Source organism: Bos indicus x Bos taurus, chromosome 6, assembly GCF_003369695.1.
Source record: "Bos indicus x Bos taurus breed Angus x Brahman F1 hybrid chromosome 6, Bos_hybrid_MaternalHap_v2.0, whole genome shotgun sequence".
In the NCBI taxonomy this organism is placed as follows: Eukaryota; Metazoa; Chordata; class Mammalia; order Artiodactyla; family Bovidae; genus Bos; species Bos indicus x Bos taurus.
The window spans coordinates 12181941-12202785 of record NC_040081.1 but is presented as its reverse complement, the minus strand read 5'-3'; the positions used below and the strand labels follow the sequence as shown (position 1 = coordinate 12202785).

General features: G+C 36.8%; 1 protein-coding gene across 20 annotated transcripts in view; it reads right to left on the bottom strand.

The window, feature by feature from the left end:
* CAMK2D (calcium/calmodulin dependent protein kinase II delta) overlaps positions 1-20845 on the bottom strand; it is a 308540-nt gene that overhangs the window by 139703 nt on the left and 147992 nt on the right. For all 20 annotated transcript variants that reach the window (XM_027543760.1, XM_027543762.1, XM_027543753.1 and 17 more), the window contains exon 4: positions 12255-12309. In XM_027543760.1, the coding sequence (XP_027399561.1) occupies positions 12255-12309 (55 nt within the window). The remainder of the gene's footprint in view (positions 1-12254; positions 12310-20845) is intronic.

The following is a 20845-nucleotide window of genomic DNA, read 5'->3' as shown; positions in this document are numbered from 1 at the left end:
CATAGGTTAAAGACATTAATGGAAAAAAGTAGACAACATGCAAGAATGTATAGGTAATGTAAGCAGAGAGATGAAAATTCTGAGAACAAAAAAGAAACACCAGGATAAAAAAGAAAACATTGTAACAATAATGAAGAATACCACTGATGAACTCATTAGTAAACTGGACCCAGTTGAGGACAGAATCTCTGTTTGGGGAAATGACAATAGAAACTTCCAAAAGAAGAAAAAAATGTGGAGGATAACAGTAAGAATATGGGAAGGAACAGTAACCAATATGGTACATATTAATTCAAATATATCAATAATCACTTTCCAGATACATGAAAAGAGACTGTCAGAGTGGATCAAAAAAAGGCACAAATAACCACAGTCAGTAAGCAATTCACTATGATTATAAAGACACATACAGATTAAGACTAAAACAATGGAGAATTATATGTCCTACTAACACTACGCAAAAGAAAGTGAGAATATTTATATCAATATCAGAGTAGACTTCCAGGCAAGGAAAATTATCAGAGAAAAAGAGGGGCATCACTTAATGACAAAGGGGTCAACATTCCAAGAATATGTAACAATTCTTAATGTGCATATGCCTAACAATACAACACCAAAATATATGACAAACACTTACGTGAGTATTACTACTCCTGTTTCTTTTGCTTTCCATTTGCATGGAATATCTTTTTCCATCCCCTAACTTTGCAAGGCAATCCAACCAGTCAATCCTAAAGGAAATCAGAAATATTCACAGGAAGGACTGATGTGGAAGCTGAAACTCCAATACTTCGGCCACCTGATGCAAAGAGCTGACTCATTTGAAAAGACCCTGATGCTGGGAAAGATTGAGGGCAGGAGAAGGGGACAACAGAGGATGAGATGGTTGGATGGCATCACCGACTCAATGGACATGAGTTTGAGTAGACTCCAGGAGTTGGCAATGGACAGGGAGGCCTGGCGTGCTGCAGTTCATGGGATAGCAAAGAGTCGGACACAACTGAGAGACTGAACTGACTGAGTTGAACTTTCAGCATGTATGTGTCCTTAGGTTTGAAGTGCATCACTTGTAGGCAGCATATACACAGGTCTCGTCTCTATATCCACTTAGCCAGTCTGTGTCTTTTGGTTGGGGCTTTTAATCCATTTACATTTAAGGTAGTTATTGATATATACGTTTCTACTGCCATTTTCTTAATCATTTAGGATTTGTTTTTGTGGGTCTTTTCTTCTCTTATTTTTTCCTGCTAGAGAAGTTCTTTTAGCTTTTGTTGTAAGGCTGGTTTGGTGGTGCTGAATTCTCTTAGCTTTTGACAAACACTGATAGAACTGTAAGAAAAAACTGGTGAATCCACTACTGCAGTTGGAGAGTTTAACACCTGTCTATCAGAAATGGACTGACCCATCAGACAGAAAATCATTAAGAACATAGCTGAACTCAAGAGCACCATAAATCAACTGGATATAACTGAGATGTATAGACTACTTCATCTAACAACAGTATAATACACATCTTTTCCAGCCCATATGGAACATTCACCAAGACAGATGACATCCTGGGTCATAAAACACGCCTTAACAAGTTTAGAAGGTTAGTAATCACACAAGGTCTGTTCTCAGAGTACAGTGAATTAAACTAGAAAACAGTAACAGAAAGAAAACTGAAAGATCCAAATACTAGGAGATTAAAAAAGACCTAAGTCAAAGAAGAAATCACAAGAGAGGATTTAAAATATTTTGAATTAAATGCAAATGAAATATAGAACTTATCAAAATTTGTGGGATTAACTATATATAGGGAAATTTATAACACTGAATGCAACTTCAGAAAGGAAGACATAAAATTAATACTCTAAGCTTCCACTAGGAAATAAGACAAAGAAGAGCAAATTAAATGCAAAGTAAGATGAAGTAATAATAAAAATTGGAGCAGAAATCAATAGAATTCAAAGTAAGAATTCAACAGAAGAAATCAACAATAGCAAAAAAGTTAGTTCTTTGAAAAGATCAATTCAACAGATAAATTTACTATGATAAAAAGAGAGAAGACATAAATTATTAATATGAGAAATGAAGGAGCAGACATTATTACAGATATCACAGATATTAAAAGAATAATAAAGGAATATTATGAGTAACTCTATGCTCACATATTCAATAACTCAGATGAAATGGATCAATTCTTTGAAAGACACAATCGGCCAAACGTGCACAAGAAGAAATAGACAACAGACAATCTGAATAGTCCTATCTAATAAGGAAACTGAATCAATAATTAATAACCTTCCAAAACAGAAAGCAGATGGATTCACTGGTAAGTTATACCAAACACTTAAAGGAAGAAATGAAACCACTTCTTTACAATTTGTTCCAGAAAACAGAAGCAGAGTGAACACACCGCAACACATTCTATTAGGCCACCATTACTCTAAATATCAAAATCAGATAAAACTTCTACAAGGAGGGAAAATTTAGGCTGATATCCCTCATGAACACAGATAAAAAGATCCTCAACAAAATATTAACAAACTGAATACAACAATGAATAAAAAGAATTATTCACCACAAGCAAAAGAAATTTATTTCAAATATGCAAGGCTGGTTTAACATTCAAAAATCAAGGTTATCCATCAATTACATCGACAGGCAAGAACAGTAAAATCACATAATCGTATCAGTTGATGCAGAAAAAGCATCCAACAAAATTCAGCACCCATCCATAACAGCAATTATTAGTAAACTAGCAACAGTTCCCCAACTTCATAAAAAACATTTTAATAATACCACAAGCTAACATCATATTTAACCGTGAGAAACATGAAATTTTCCCACTGAAATCAGGAACAAGGCAAAGATGTCCTCTTTCATCATCCCTTTCTGACAGAGTAGAAGTCCTCGCTAATGTAATCAGATAAGAAAAGGAAACAAATGGTATACAAACTGGGAAGGAAGAAATAAAATGGTCTTTATTCACAGATGACATGATTGTCTATGGAGAAAAACCCTAAAGAATTGACAACAAAATTCCTGAACTAATATAAGCAGGATAAAAGGTTAACATGCAAAAATCTATAGCTTTCCTACATGCCAGAAATGACCAAGTGAAATTTATATTAAAAACACTTTACCATTTACATTTTATTCCCTAAAAGTGAAATACTTAGATACAAGTCTAATAAAATATGTAAAAGATTTTTATAAGGAAACTACAAAACTCTGATAAAGACAAAAATAACTAAATAAATGAAGAGATATTCCTTGTAGATGAGTAGGAGGTCAAGATGACAGTTTTTCCCAACTTAATCAACATAATCCCAATCAAAATCCATCAAGTCCTTTTGTGGATATCAAAAACACGATTTTAAAGTTTATGTGGAGAGCCAAAAGACCAAGCATAATCAATGTAATATTTAAAGAGAACAATGACACACTCACACCACCGACTTGAAGACTTACAATAAAGCTATATCCGAATAAAGAAAGTGTGGTATTAATGAAAGAATAAGCACAGATTACAAGAAAATAAAGCCCAGAAATGAACAAATATAAATGTAGTCTCTCATCTTTGACAAAAGAGCAAAGGCAATACATTAGAGAAAAGAGACTCCTGAACAAATGATGCTGGAACAGACACATATTAAAAAAAAAAGAAGAAAGAAAAACCTAAATCTAGACCTTACATCCTTCACAAAAATTAACTCAAAATGAGTCACAGACCTAAATGTAAAACTAACTATATAAATAGAACTATAAAAATCCTGGAAGATAACATAGACTATCTGGCTGACCTTAGACATGGGGATGGCTTTTAGATACAACATCAAAGGCATGATCCATTAGAGAAACAATTGATAAGGTTAACTTGATTAAAAATTTTAAAATTCTGCTCTGCAGAAGACACTGTCAAGAAATGAGAAGACAAGTTATAGACTGGGAAAAATATTTACAAAAACATCTGATGAAGGACTGTTATCCAACTATACCAAGAATTCTTAAAACTGAACAATAAGAAAATGAACAATCTGACTTAAAAATTGGCAAAAGATCTGAAGGATACCTCACCAAAGAAGATAAGCAGATGGAAAATAAGCATATGAAAAGATGCTCCACACCACATGTCACTAGGCATTTGCAAATTAAAACAAGATAACCCCTACACATCCATCAGTGTGGTCAAAGTCCAAAACACTGACAACCTTAAGTTCTAGCAGGATATGGAGCAACAGGAACTCTGCATTCACTGCTGATGGGAATGCAAAGTAATGCTGCTGCTGCTAAGTTGCTTCAGTCGTGTCCGACTCTGTGCGACCCCATAGACGGCAGCCCACCAGGCTCCTCTGTCCCTGGGATTCTCCAGACAAGAATACTAAAGTGGGTTGCCATTTCCTCCTCCAATGCATGCATGAGTGCTAAGTCGCTTCAGTCGTGTCCGACTCTGCGTGACCCCATAGACGGCAGCCCACCAGGCTCCTCTGTCCACAGGATTCTCTAGGCAAGAATATTGGAGTGGGTTGCCATTTCCTTCTCCAATCAAAATGATACATCCACTTTAAAAGACAGTTTGGCAGACTGTGTGGATCACAATAAACTGTGGAAAATTCTGAAAGAGATGGGAATACCAGACCACCTGACCTGCCTCTTGAGAAATCTGTATGCAGGTCAGGAAGCAACAGTTAGAACTGGACATGGAACAACAGACTGGTTCCAAATAGGAAAAGGAGTACGTCAAGGCTGTATATTGTCACCCTGCTTATTTAACTTATATGCACAGCACATCATGAGAAATGCTGGACTGGAAGAAACAAAGCTGGAATCAAGGTTGCCGGGAGAAATATCAATAACCTCAGATATGCAGATGACACCACCCTTATGGCAGAAAGTGAAGAGGAACTAAAAAGCCTCTAGATGAAAGTGAAAGTGGAAAGTGAAAAAGTTGGCTTAAAGCTCAATATTCAGAAAACGAAGATCATGGCATCTGGTCCCTTCACTTCATGGCAAATAGATGGGGAAACAGTGGAAACAGTGTCAGACTTTATTTTTCTGGGCTCCAAAATCACTGCAGATGGTGACTGCAGCCATGAAATTAAAAGACGCTTACTCCTTGGAAGGAAAGTTATGACCAACCTAGATAGCATATTCAAAAGCAGAGACATTACTTTGCCAACAAAGGTTCGTCTAGTCAAGGCTATGGTTTTTCCTGTGGTCATGTATGGATGTGAGAGTTGGACTGTGAAGAAGGCTAAGTGCTGAAGAATTGATGCTTTTGAACTGTGGTGTTGGAGAAGACTCTTGAGAGTCCCTTGGACTGCAAGGAGATCCAACCAGTCCATCCTAAAGGAGATCAGCCCTGGGATTTCTTTGGAAGGAATGATGCTAAAGCTGAAACTCCAGTACTTTGGCCACTTCATGTGAAGAGTTGACTCACTGGAAAAGACTCTGATGCTGGGAGGGATTGGGGGCAGGAGGAGAAGGGGACGACAGAGGATGAGATGGCTGGATGGCATCACTGACTCGATGGACGTGAGTCTGGGTGAACTCTGGGAGTTGGTGATGGACAGGGAGGCCTGGCGTGCTGCGATTCATGGGGTCACAAAGAGTCGGACACGACTGAGCAACTGAACTGAACTGAAACATACTCTTACCATAAAATCCAGTAATTGTTTTCCTTGGTATTTACCCAAAGGAGCTGAAAACTTAAGTCCACACAAAAACCTGCACATGGATGTTTACAGCAACTTTATTCATAACTGCCAAAACTCAGAAACAACCAAGATGTCCTTCAGCAGGAAGTTGGATGAACAAACTGCAGCTCATCGCCGGAATTATTATTCAGTGCTAAAAAGATACGAACTATCAAGACATGAAAAAACATGGAGGAAACATAAATATATATAGCTAAGTGGAAGAAGCCTATCTGAAAAGGTTACATGCTATATGATTCCAACCATGACTTTCTAGATAAGGCAAAACTATGGAGACAATGTAACAATTAGTTGTTTCTAGTCAGAGAGAAGGGTGACATGAATAGTTGGAGCACAGAGGATTTTTAAGACAATGAAATTATTCTGGATTAAACTACCAAAAAAACCCAGTCAGTGTACAATACCACAAGTAAACCCCAATGAAAACTATGGACTTCGGGCAATAATGATGGGTCACTGTAGAGCCCTCAACTGCAACAAATACACCACTGTGTGTGGGAAGTCAACAGTGTTATGCATGTTTGGAGATAGGGCTATTTTCTGGGAATTTTCAGAAACTTCTGCTCATCTTTGCTTTGAACCCAAAACTCCTCTAAAAAGATATCTTATTAAAAGTATAATAGTTAAAAGTTTCCAAAAGTCCCAAATTGCATAATGTTTTCCCTACTTTATAAAGACAAATATGGGAATTGATATAGTCTCAAGAAAATCCAGATTTACATTAAAGAATGAAAATTAATTAAAGTGAACAAATGAAACAGCGATTAGTCCTTTGGCATTTAACACAATTATCCCTGACAATAATTCTAAAGAAGCATCAGATGATATTCATTTGAAGAGCCTCCTTCCTCCTGTACGTTGTCAACTAAAAAGTACTCATGAAACGAGGTTGCATCTTATCCCACACAAACTCGGTGTCTGTTAACATTAAAGAATTATGATGTGTGGTGAAAGGGTTGAGTTTGCCACCTTGGAGCAGCACCATAATACATGAGAAAAGTTGAGTGTTAGTTTTTAGCCTTTTACTCAGAAAGGAATCAAAAGCATATGAGTGTCTCTACCCCTTTCTATTCAAAGTACAGGATGTCAGTCATTTAAAATGTTTTTTGTTTTTTCCTAAAAAATGCACAGGCATACCCCCTGAAATACTGCAGGCTCTGTTTCAGACCACCACAATAATGCGAATATCACAGTAAAGCAAGTCACATGAGTTTTTTGGTTTCCTAGTGCATGTAAAAGTTATGTTTGTATTATTCTGTAGTCTTTTAGGTGTCCAATAGCATTATGTCCTAAAAGAAAGAACACACCTTAATTAAAAAATACTTTATTGCTTAAAAATGCTAACCTGAGCCTTCATCAAGACATAATTCTTTTGCTGGTGGAGGGTTTTGAAACACTGTGAGAATTATCAAAATGTGGCACAGATATATAAAGTAAACAAATGTTGTTCGAAAAAAATGAGACTGATAAACTTGCTGGATGCAGGGCTACATAAATCTTCAACTTGTAAAAAATGCATTTTCTTTGAAGCACAATAAAGCAAAGTAATAAAGCAGGGTATGCTTGGAACACAATCATTACCATTTTATTAATTCTCCAAGAAATAGAACACTGAAATTATTTAGTATAACCTTGTGAAACCTGTATTTTCCCATCACTGAACTTCTACAGTTCTAGAATTATAGCTTTCTGCTGGAATGGACATTAAATTTCATTTTAATAATAGCCAATATGTTTTGATTTAAACACAATTCTGTTTTTGAAAACAGATAAAAAAATACAATAACTTACAGCATCCAGAGTTTCTTTGACATTAAAATACCCTCCATTTTAAGTCAACTGACTGTTTCTTACATATAAACTCCCAACTAAAAGCAAAATTCCACAGACTCAACTTTGTTCTAAAAAATATTTTCAGACAGATTTTACAGTCATCCCTCAAGATCTGTGGGAATTCCCAGCAGATACTAAAATCTGAGCATGCTCAAGTCTCTTACATAAAATGGTATCCTACTTTGCTTTGTGCTAGTTGCTCAGTCATGTCCAACTCTGCAACCACATGGACTGTAGCCTGCCAGGCTCCTCTATCCATGGAATTTTCCAGGCAAGAGCACTGGAGTAGGGTGCCGTTTCCTACTCCAGGGGATCTTCCCGACCCAGACAGCAAACCTGTGTCTCTTGTGTACCCATGTCTCTTATGTCTCCTGCATTGGCAGGCGGATTCTGTACCAAGAGCGCCACCTGGGAAGTGCCATACTATACATATATTCTCCATTATACTTTAAACCATCTCTTGATTACTTATAATACCTAATAAAATGCAAATACTTATAGTTGCCAGCTGCAATAAATTCAAGTTTTGCTTTTTTGACCTAAGATTGGTTGAATTTTGGGATGTCGAACCTGAGGATATGGAAGGTCCACAGTACCTTTTTACTTTATTCCTACCAACACCTTATACATTTCAGGGACTTACTATCATCCACCTGGATGTTAGTAGACCAGGGTTCATCACGTTCACTCTTTTCTTCAATATGTGTACGTGGCACAATATCATGGCACAAGGCAGCCTATGCTATAATTATTGATTTATTTTCTTTCTCTTGACAGGACTTTAACCTAGAGACTTGTTCTCAAGTACTGTTTTACAACAGAAAATAGTCTTCCACAGTTTGCTTTCACATTTTGGTCTGAGTGTGAAATTATTTTGCTACTATTGTTTGTTATCTACAGTGTTCTAGAGATGTAAATTAAAGGAAATATTATGCTTAGTAGGTTTTAAGGCAGATAAAATTTTCTGTGAATAAAAACAAAAGGTATTCAGAAAAAAAATTAAAACTAGCCCTTCACCTTCCAAAAGAATTAATACTCATTGGAAAACATATGCCTTGTGAAATACTGGAGAGTATTATCAGCATAATAGAATTTTACCACATTACCATAAAAATGACCAAGTGACTAGGAGTATATACCAGATGTTTTAAGACACTATGAAACTTGTTATATTTGTGTGTGTGTTGTAAATTCTGCTGACCTGTTGGTTATATAACCAAAATATTCTAGTATGTGATAAAATGCAAGAATATTTAGTTATGTTTTCTCGAAGGCAAAAAGTGGTCATCTGCCTTCCCTCCAACCAGCTCATCTGCAGAGCCTCGTGCAGAGTGACTACATACCGAGTGTTCCTTCAGCTCCCCACTATACGGGGTGTATTTTGAAAATTTTTAGCACTGTAATTTGAAATTTGTAAAAATTAAAAATATACATGTTTTCCTAACAACCACAAAACATGCAATTTGACCAGGACTTCGGACGAGTACATATATGATAAAATAGGGCAGGAGGACAAGGCACAGCATCTCTCAGAGTATTTCTTTTTGAATTTATCTAAATGGGGCATTTATTTTAAAATGCTCAAAAACACTGCTTTCTTCCTCTCTAAAGCATTAGACAAAGTATCTTGCTCTTAGCAGGCATCTATCACATATTTAATAAATAGAATTTCTTATCTGGGGACAAAAACACAAATGCTTTAAAACAGAGGGAAAAAAGTACTTCACGTACGAAGATGTGTGTTCGCTAGGGGAAAAAATTGTTCTTTTCAAAGACACAATGATATCATTTTTCTCCAATAGTTAGGACTCGTAAGAAATTTCCTAATATTTAAAAATGGCATCAGGAGTTCCATTAATTCTACCAGAAATCTCAAATGGATGCAAAAAGCATTCTGGCTTCATAGAACAGAAAAGAACTTAAACGTCTAACAAGTTTTTCATCTGGTCCCATGGCCTCATTCTATTTGAGAAAAATGAAGCTTAGAGAAAAGAATGTAAAATGTTTAGCCCCAGGTAGCTCTGAGCCTGAAACTTAAATCTTTCCATTCTGGGTCAGCAGGCTTTCCAGTAAGCCTTAATTATTCTCTTAAAATATTTACCTAAGAGTGTGATGTTTCTATACTTCATTGTGTATATTCACCCACCAAACACACAATACAGATCTCTTCTGACATGCAGTTCCTGAAATATGTAAGTCATATTCAAATGACTGCCCTTGTCAAAGCCTTATTAGCCATCAGTCCTAGAAATGGACTGGATCTGCTCTATTTCCTAAGGCCGATGGCTCTGCCTTTAGGCCCCTCCCTGAGGACTAGAATTCTAGCTCCATTACTTCACTGTCTTACCTTCCCTTAGATTTCAGATAAACCCACATCTCTTGCCACCCGGAGTTGCTGAGGTGTGCCTAAAAACCAGCTAGGGACAGACCTTGAGGAATATGATTCTAAAAAAATAAAGCAGTTCAGTATTTGCTGTGAAGATATCTTCACTTTCATGAAGGCCTTTCGCACTGATTCCTGAGTCTATTTGCAAAACTGACTATTAATACTTTGTAGTTGGAAACTAAGGACAGATACTTGAATAAAAAATGTAAATAATAGCAAAAAGAAACTAAGAACTCATGGCCCTTTCTGTTCTGCTTTTTAGAAAAGGAGAAGTATTCCACTAGAAGAAGCCTCAACACACCTATAAAAATAGAACTTCCCATTAGATTCTGAATAGCTGACATTCCACAGGAAGTATGCACAAGTACCACACTGCCAAAACCATCATCAAAAGGACAAACACAGAGAACATTCCATCTTTAGGAATTTAAGTAGTTATTTTATCTTGGAACTGATTGGCAAAGTAACTTCCAGTTTTTTCCATAAGTATTTCATCGATATCTTTAAGATTATACTTTTCTTAACTATGTTTTAAATGTGCATTTTTCTAAAGCTACTTTTCTTCTCCCTAGAATACCACCACAAATAGAGGATTATTTATATCTGTTATAATCTCTTTTTACTCACTGAACATCTATACTTTTAACTATTGTTTTCCAATTGTCTCTAAAGCTTGATGCTAACTTATTGGACTGTGTTTAACTAGTTTATTAATCTCACTTACTGGAAAAGGATTTTGATGAGAATTGTTGATAACTCTCCTCTTAAACTTTAAACATTGAAGAATAATTGCAACACATTTCATAGTAACAGCAGACATGTCTGGGTTCCTATCCCCAATAAGCAAGACTTCCCTTCCTGCTATGGACTGAACTTATGGTTGGTCAATGCCAATTGCTATTATTCTATCCCCTTTAATACTACTTGGTTCAGATATGTGCATCAGAAGCAATTCTAAACAATAATGCACTATCAGATATCTTCTGAGGGACTGCTGGGAAAGGTTTTCCCTATAAATAAAAATATATGAATGGGATTAATATTCCCTTTTTTCCCCTGCCTTCGCAAGTCACCATGGTAGCTGAAATGAGGCACCAAATGTGAGAACGTAAGAGGTATCTGAGAGTGAGGATAAACCCACAAACTACAAGGAACAGACTGAAAGATGGAATGATCTTGGTTTCTTAAAGACATCATTGGAGGACTGAACTAACCAAACCTAGTATTAACCTGTCATTAGACACATTTTAGATGAAATGATATTTTTTTCTTATCTATTCCCCAAATATCCCAATAAATGCTCAAGAGTAGTTCATCATATGAATGCACTATAATTAAGAAAACTGATTCTCCATTATTGGATCCTTAAGTTGGTTTTCTTCCCCCTCTTCCCAGCCTCCTATAAAGAACAATGCAATAAACATCTTTCAAGCTTTATCTGAATTTAGAGTAACAAGTTTCCATGGACATTGTTCCAAGAACCAAAATTACTAAGTTATACAATACAGACATTTTTGATTTGGAGTATCAATTTGATTTTCAGAAAGTATATTCTTATTTAACCCCAAGAAGTATTGTGTGTGGCCTGTCTCACTATATCCCATTCAGCCAGGTGGGATGCTATGGAGTGCTCCCCAAGAGCATGGTTTTCCCTTTATTCTTATTAATAGAACCTTGGTCTCTAATTCTTAGTGTAAGTAAATTTTGGTGTTTCCATTCTTCTTGCCAGTGACTGGTGAGGGGCAGGCATGTGACCTAGTCCTGGCCCATGAGGTGAAAAATGGAAGGTTTACTAGATGAATTGTTCATTCTTAAAAAAAAATAGGTACAATATCTTCCAGTTTAGGTTACCATGTCTGCATGTAGTAAGTTGAACCATGCCAGTCTGAGAACAAAGACAGTGAGCTGGGGTAAAAGATGGGAGTTTGGATGTTGTAGAACCCCTGAAATAACACACCTCAAGGGTTCTTGAGTCTTCTTTTTATGTAAGATAGTTACAAATACTTTTACAAATTCAATGGAAAATTATACTTATGTACACTGAGGTGCATCATTGTTCACTCAGTTTACATTGTACATTGTAAACTGAGAACTACTTATGAGATCACAATGAACAATCCCAAAGGAAACCCTCTTAACTATTTCCCTTAGGAAGATTAACTTAAATTTTAAATAAACGATGCTGAGTATTCACCTTTTTTCAAAAGAATTACATTTGAAAATATTATCAGGTCATTAATTTGGACTCCTACTTGGAGAAAAAATGATCTTTAACTCAAAATCTTCAAATAAATAGCAAAAAACACACCAAACACAAAGTATGCTGTACTTACAAATCAAACACCAAGTAATGGAAGCCCTCTTCTGATATGCTGTCATGAAGTCGCACTAAAACGGAAGAAAAAAGGAAAAAGAGAAGACAGTTTGTGTTATATGTATGCCAACAATCAACTTTAAGCCAGGCATTGAATAGGCATCTGTCTCCTACATTAAAATGTGAGCAACACTATTTTAGCCTCTGATGAGTCAGAATCCTTTATTAGCAGGGCTTGGGTTCACACAGATCCTAGGTTTAAGTTCTGATTCTGATAATTATTAACTGTGTGATCTTAGGCAAATTAATTAACTTGCAAAGATAACAATACCTACACTTTACAGAAAGGTTGAGAATATTAAATAAAGGTAAAATAATTTGCATACTGCCATGTGAAAATTAAACATTAATAATTGCTATATCTCTGTATGTTCAAAGTTAACAGGCTTTGGGCCATTCGACCTCTGAGAGCCTCTCCCTTGCCATTCCCTTTGCCAGATCCTAGTTCGGGTCTTCAGGAGACTAGCGAGTGGTCTCCTTGCCTCTGCTCACCCTTTTTTTCTGGGGAATTTCTATATAGCACTCCCCAGCTAACCTGTCAAAACAGTTTTTTTTTATTACGCTACTTCTAAAGTCAAGTCACCAAAATCCATTTAACAAGTCATCAGTCAAAAATGTAAAGCTAGATGGGGGAGAATGGATGCATGTACATGTATGGCCGAGTCCCTTTGCTGTTCACCTGAAACTGCCACAACGTTGGTAACCGCCTAGACTCTAATACGAAAGGAAAAGTTTAAAGTTTTAAAAATGTACAGCTAGAACTTTTAATAAGATAATCTACTAGTTCCTCAAATTAATACTTTAAATTTTTTCAGAGAGCTAAACAGAGAGAAACAGAGAGAAACCAAAGTTTCTCTCTTTTGAATTTAAATGTGCTCATTGTTTACTGCAAAATAACCACACATGTAAAACTCTCGTACTGTTCTTCTTTCTATTTATTTCAAATAAGCCCCCTGACTCCCCCAACTCACCCCCATAGATGGTAAATTCTTCCTATTTATATAATCACTTAGGGTAGCTTGGCTTTCACTGGGAGCAACAGAGGCCAGGAAAAGCAACCAACTCATAGGACACAATGCTTTTCAAAGGTCACCACAAAAGGATCATGACGTCGATTAATATTGTGACTTGTCCTTAGTATGATCCTGGTGCAGTGATGACCACCATATGGAAAATGTGGTTTCACTAGGACACACACTGTCACACAAGCTACAGTAATCCACAAAGGGAGTCTGTAGTACTCATGAAACTCCCAAGCCCACAGGCTTAGTAGAATGTCCATTCTTTATAATCCAATTTCATCCCCTTAAGATATCATCCTTGGCCCACTATTAAAGTCTATTCTGAATTCCTCTCCAGAAACTTCTCCAAAGTAGAGAAAGAGAGGCATTTATTCCCCCATAATTGTGGGTTATCATTTGTAAAACGTGGATTTTCTATTATCACGAACGTGAGAAGGGGGCCCATATGACAGGCACCTGGGCGTGTGGCCACTTCAGCTCAGCTCAGCTCCCCTGCTTGTCTCTTGAGCACACGGAATGTAAACATGCTGAAGCGTCCCTCTTACCTTGTTTCTCATAGTGTCACCTTCGAATTTAAGGATGCAGCCTATTTTATTTTTATTAACAAACTCGAATATCTGTCCTTTCTTTAGTACGCAGAATTTCCTTCTCATCAACACCACCAAACAGGAACCATATTTTAGAAGTCTTTGCATCCCACACAGACTTGGCAAATAGTAGATGGTCTTTCATTAAATCGGTTTTGAGCATTTACTATGTCACATGTTAGGCATTCTTCCCTCTTTTTGGATAAACATTTTCATCAAAGCTCAGTATACATATAAATATCTAAAACAAAATCATCAAAGCTCAGTATACCTATATATGTCTGAAACAAAATGAGTAATGTGCATTTCTCTTGTAACTTTAATTGTGTGACAAGTATCCTTCAATTTGGCAATATCAGAGATTACAAGCTGCATCCATAAATTCGGAGTGACAAAGATGAAGACTGCTGTGTGCTTACATCTCAGGCATCTGTTTTTAATTTTCCTGCTACCTTTGCTTAAATTTATTCTGCCAAAGAAAATCAAAAGTTCAGCTCAATGATGAGTCTTCTGCTCATAGTCATTCAGCACAGTAAGGAAAGCCACACCATGGGTGATAACTCACTGATTTTCTTATATGACATAGTTGCATAGATACCTCATTCTGTGGGCTTTTTATATTTAATTTTTAAAAACTTTTTTATTTTGTATTGGGGTATGCCCAGTTTTAACAATGTTGTGAGAGTTTCAGGTAAACAGCAAAGGGAGTCAGCCATACACATACATGTATCCATTCTCCCCAAAATTCCCTCCCATTCAGGCTGTCATATAACATTGAGCAGAGTTCCACGTGTACGTTGAAATAATGGTATGGCTACAGAGGTAGAAATTTCAGGTACAAGTGGAGAAGCAGTACTAATTTCTGGTTATATCTGGAATAAAATTTCTTAGATTACCACTACCTTATTAATACAATACCTGGATATAATTATCATTTGGAAATGAATCACTTTTTGAACAAGTCAAGAGTTGCTCAAGCCTGATCATCAAACTTACATTATGTGGGGTCAAAACAAGTTTCACCAAAGCATTTTGTCAGGAAGCATATGATAATGGTTAAAAATAAACCATGTGATGAAGTTCAATCATTTTGCATTACACAACTCTAAAATGATCTCTACTATTTCTAACCAGCCATTTGACCAGGTGAGATTAATTGTGAACGAATTCTGCTATTGATACAGCAGGAAAAAAAATTAGCATTATCTTTACATGGGATAAATACACATTTTCTTTATACCTTCCCCAAGATTTTCCTTCCTTCCTTCCACTGCCTTTTAAAAATAAACAACTAAAAACACATAACTAAATGAAATTACAATTTTCATTTATTAACCAAACTATGTCATACAGTCTTCACATGGATGTGCCATACGTGTACAATTGCTCTGAGGAAGGGTTTGCTTCCGTTTAAAACTTCTAGCTCTTCAACTATTAGTCTCCTGTTATTGATATGTTTGAGAGCCTGGAGATGGTGTTTTGCATAGTCAGACATCTCCTTTTCTCTCAAGCCTTCTCTGTCGGTCAAAAGTATCCATTCTTTTATCCTTTTTTCCTGTTTAATAGTTGCTTATGGGTTGAAAATCGTATTTACTTTTACAAAAGCTTACATAAATAACCCAATTCCTTTTCACACCAGAGGAATTATGGGATGCTCTGTTCACCACAGCTGGCAACCCAGACTGCAGAGCCAGCCGTGAGAGCGCCGCAGCTGCCGCACGAGGAGGCAGGCTGCCCCGGTTCTTGCTATGACTGCTCTATGCTATCGCCACAACCGGCCCATACGGGTGCACACAGCTAACCTAGTTACAGTCAGCCCCAAGATGCCTCTAGAAAGACATTTTAAAGAAGTTAGTGAGAAAAGCACTTGAGAAAAAAGGTTATCATCATTCTTTCAGCAGTCCTTTTTCCTTGACACAGAGAGTGTGTGTGTGCATTTAGTCTGGGCAAGAACACTGGAGTGGGCTGTCATTTCCTTCTCCAGGGGATCCTCCTGAGCCAGGGACTGAACCTGTGCCTCCTGCGCTGGCAGGTGCATTCTTTACCACTGAGCCACCTGGGGACCTTTGGGAAGTTTGCTCAAAGGTAGAAGCAAGTGTAATAGTTATCCAGGATAGACAGTTAAATTCTAAGGCATTAAGTAGGAGACCTATAAGGGTGGAAAAGGTGCTTCTGAGGCTAAAATGTTTCCAAATTTAGCTGACCCAAACCCTAATACTTTTCCTCTCTCTCTTGAATGATATTATAAATCCCTAAAACTAAACACAGTAGGGCAAAGTTATCATACTACTAAAAGAGTCACTCATACAGAACAGACTGTATTGCATCCTCATAGTCCCTGTTTGTGAGTTCTGAGCAACAGTCCTGGTTATAAATGAGGGGAGCTCTGCATTTTTAGTTTTCTCTGTTGCGAGGATTGAGGTTGTAGATTTGTCTCACATACTGGGGTGCAAAAATGACAGCTTGTAAGTCAGGTACTTTTTATAGTCTCACTGGCAGTTAATTACATATATTTCATGACTAGAGCAAGCATTAGCTAAGTTCGGTCATGCAAGACACCAAGTCTTCTCAAAAAAGTAAAAGTTTGAAGTCAAAGTTGCTCAGCCGTGTCCAACTCTGTGACTCTGTCCAATTGTATAGTCCATGGAATTATCCAGGCCAGAATACTGGAGTGGGTAGCCTTTTCATTCTCCAGGGGATCTTCCAAAACCAGGGATCAAACCCAGGTCTCCTGCATTGCAGGAGGATTCTTAACCAACTGAGCTAACAGGGAAGCCCCTCTCAAAAACAGGAATGCCAATATTTAGTTCATTTGTTAATTTAAAAACATATCTATTAGTCTCAGAATTATAACAGTCAAATGGCACTACTCTAGATAGAAATTTCAGCTCAACCATTACTCTTGGCTCTTGTGACAAAGCTTGTCATTTCTAGACAGCCAACTTCACAAATACAAAACAAAGAACCACCCAAAACCAAATGCAAAATAAAAGCAACATTTCTAGAAAACTGAAGGCAAATCTGCATAAATGCTTTGTTTTTCTTAATCTTTCTTATAACATGAGTAATACATTTAATAAAACACCATTTTAAAATTTTGTAATTAAATTTTACTTTTAGACAATTTGCTATGTAAATTATGTTAGCTTTCGTTCCTATGTACCAAAGGTAACGTTTTGCAAAACTATAGTACAACATAACCGGAGAAGGCAATGGCACCCCACTCCAGTACTCTTGCCTGGAAAATCCCATGGATGGAGGAGCCAGGTGGGCTGCAGTCCATGGGATCGCTGGGAGTCGGACGCGACTGGGTGACTTCTCTTTCACCTTTCACTTTCATGCATTGGAGAAGGAAATGGCAACCCACTCCAGTGTTCTTGCCTGGAGATTCCCAGGGACGGGGCAGCCTGGTGGGCTGCCGTCTATGGGGTCGCACAGAGTCGGACATGACTGAAGTGACTTAGCAGCAGTACAACATCACAGCCAGGATGTTGACATGGATCCAGTCAGGATACAGAAACAACTCTAAGGATCACTCCTGTTGCTCTCTTCAGGCCCTCCTAATCCCAGCCAATTACTAATCTCTTTCCCATTTGTACTGTTTAATCATTTCAGGAATGAAATAAAAGTGAAATAATGTATGTAATTTTATGGGACTCTCATTTTCATTAGGCATAATTCTCTGGTTGTTGTCCCCCGGTTCGATTCTTGTTTCTGGAAGATTCGCTGGAGAAGGGATAGGCTACCCACTCCAGTATTCTTGAGCTTCCCTTGTGGCTCAGCTGGTAACGAATGCGCCTGCAATGCGGGAGACGTGGGTTTGATCTCTGGGTTGCGAAGATCCCCTGGAGAAGGGAAAGGCTACCTACTCCAGTATTCTGGCCTGGAGAACTCCATGGACTGTATAGCCCACGGGGTCAGAAAGAGTCGGACATGACTGAGCCGCTTTCACTTTCTGGTTGCTGTGTCCATCCACAGCTCATCCCTTTTTACTGCTCATTATATGGATGTGCCATAGTTAGTCAACCATAGAAGGACATCTGGGCTTTTTTTTTTCCCTCTTAAGTTTTGGTTTTTCTGTCAATAACTGTTGTGAAATTTTGTGTGTATGTTTTGTGTGACCCTAAGTCTTCAGTTCTATAGGATAAATGCCCAGGATTATAATTTTAATAGTTGGCTTATATGACAGTTGCATGTTTGATTTCTGAAGAAACTACCAAACTGTTTCCCAGAGTGCTGGACCCTTTTACATTCCCACCAACAACGTATAAGTGATCCAATTACTCTGCATCTTCCCCAGCACTTGTGAAAACAGCATTATTTTAAAAACTGCCCCAGGATAAAAATATTAATTTAGGTTGTATGGATTTGAAAAATACATGCCCTTTATTTCTTTGAAATATGAATCCATATATATATAGTTTATTTTATTTTAAATTAAATAAAAAGGAAAGCACATAAAGATATACAGATATTTCTTTTGTTATTATTGTCAAAGTCAATAGTCATATACCATTCATAAATTGATTTTTTTCCACTTGTCTTAACAAGAAACTTCTAAAATTTGGGTATAAAACATTTGGAGATTTGATTTAGCTGTCAAAGGCAAACAAACTGATCAGACACAAACTATAGTTTATTCTAATTTTAGATATTGGACACATAAATTTCTAAAGTTGCTTGAGTTATGTATTTTGACAATATTCTGAGCAATATGCCTCATTAATAAATGCAAAATAAGCCACTATTCAGTACTCAAAAGTAAAATAACTTTAAAACCAGAAATTAAAAAAAATTTTTTTGGCTGCTTACTGTGTAACCTGCAGGATCTTAGTTCCCTGTCCAGGGATCAAACCAGTACCTGCTACATTAGAAGCACAGAGTCTTAACCACTGGACTGCCAGGGGAAGTCTCTCAGAATTTATTTTAATAAAACTTCAAATTTTTTCCTGAAATGACAAGAAAATCTTTGTAAACTTAGCATTAATTAACATTTAGGGCTTCGTTGGTGCTTCAGTGGTAAAGAATCTGCCTGTTAATGCAGGAGATGTGGGTTTGATCCCTTTGTCAGGAAGATCCCCTGGAGAAGGAAATGGCAACCCACCCCAGTATTCTTGCCTGGGAAATCCCATGGACAGAGGAGCCTTGCAGGCTATAGTTTACAGGGTTGCAAAAGAGTTGGACATGTCTTAGGGACTAAACAACAACAATTAACTTATATTGTATTTAAAAGCAATTCATCACTAATACTTAAGACAAAGGAACTACAATAAAGGACTTATTGAGAAAAGTAGATATAATTATTACATGAAAATTCAATGGGGAATGCCATCCATGTTAATTTTAAAACTATTCTATTTGTACACACAAAAACCCATTGGAACACAAGATCAATCCTTGAAAGTCAGAGCATATCAACTCTGTTGACCATGATCTCCATCCTTATTCTCAAATTCCCATCTGATTTCCTGAAGCTAATCTAAACTTGACTTTAGATTAGCTTCAATATCTATAGGATCAGGTTAGTAACATCCAGGGCTGACTAGAGGAAATCACAGTGTCTTCTAAGAGTTCAGATCAAGTTACAAGCTCACATTATGCAAAGGAGCTTCTGGCTGGTTAAAGAATTACAGTCTGGGAAGATGGTAAAAGTGAGGAGAAATGACCAATAACCACAAACTATATGGTCACCAGCTACACTGATCACATGACATCAAAATAACAGAGCGAAGAATTCTTTTGCATGAAAGAACAGAATTTCAGAGATGTTTAATGAAATAGACAAATGGATAGTTCTTTTAATATCAGTTCATGCTCATTTTTAAAATACAAATATATATGTGAGAAGTTACAGACACTGTTAAACTGAGTAATATCTGGAAATATTCTTCGTTTTTTTTGAAGAATAACTTGAGATTATCTGGTTGTACATAGTCACTTCTTGGAATAGTCAGTCATCAATTCATGTTTCTGGTATTTAAAAAAATCTTCCCTCTTTCAATTCTGCATCAATATTATTGGTTTATATATCTAAATATCACTTCTTGGAATAGTCAGTCATCAATTCATGTTTCTGGTATTTAAAAAAATCTTCCCTCTTTCAATTCTGCATCAATATTATTGGTTTATATATCTAAATAGGTATATAATCTTCATTTTCTCTCTTTTTGCCTTATTTTTCTGCTATTCCACCTTCTAATACTTATGCAAAGCTAATCAGAGATCATTCATGTATCTCTTCAAGTAATAGGAATATTAAAAAGAAAAGAAGAAAAGCTATTGTCATGAGATGACTTGCATATTAAAGAAATCTCAAGATAGTGCACTTTCATATTGCACTTCAATTATAAGGTGTTAACAGAGGCTTGAGTTAATACTGTATTTCTGATGGATTTGTACAAAATGTGCACACCTATCTGCTATGTATTAAATGGGTAAGAATGTCCGGTGAAGAAGACAAAAATTGGCCATGCGTAATCCCTCTGTCCTAAGTACCTGAAGAGCACTGCTATAGTTCCCACTGCAGAGCCCAGTACTGTTCTACCTCTCAGCCTGCTATACTCTGGGTCAAAAAGAGAAGCCTGATTGCTGATCACTGCCCACCAGGCTGCTCACGGGGCTCTATATTTCATCAGCAAGACACCGACACATTAAATGTCTTAAAGTATTACAGTACTAAGCTACATTTAAGATTAAACAAAAGCTATGCTATTTATGATAAACTAGGGATATCACACTCGAAGGATTCTGCATCATGCCAAAGAATAGACCAGATACAGATCCACCCACTCTTTTTTTTTCAAAAGTTCAGATCAAGGCAGTATTTAAAATAAGAATACAATATACTGAAGTGTGTTTCACATTTAAAGGTAACCACTTAAGCTTTGGGAAACTTGTGCTTGAGTTATATATATATTTTTATATACTTAAAAAAAATTACT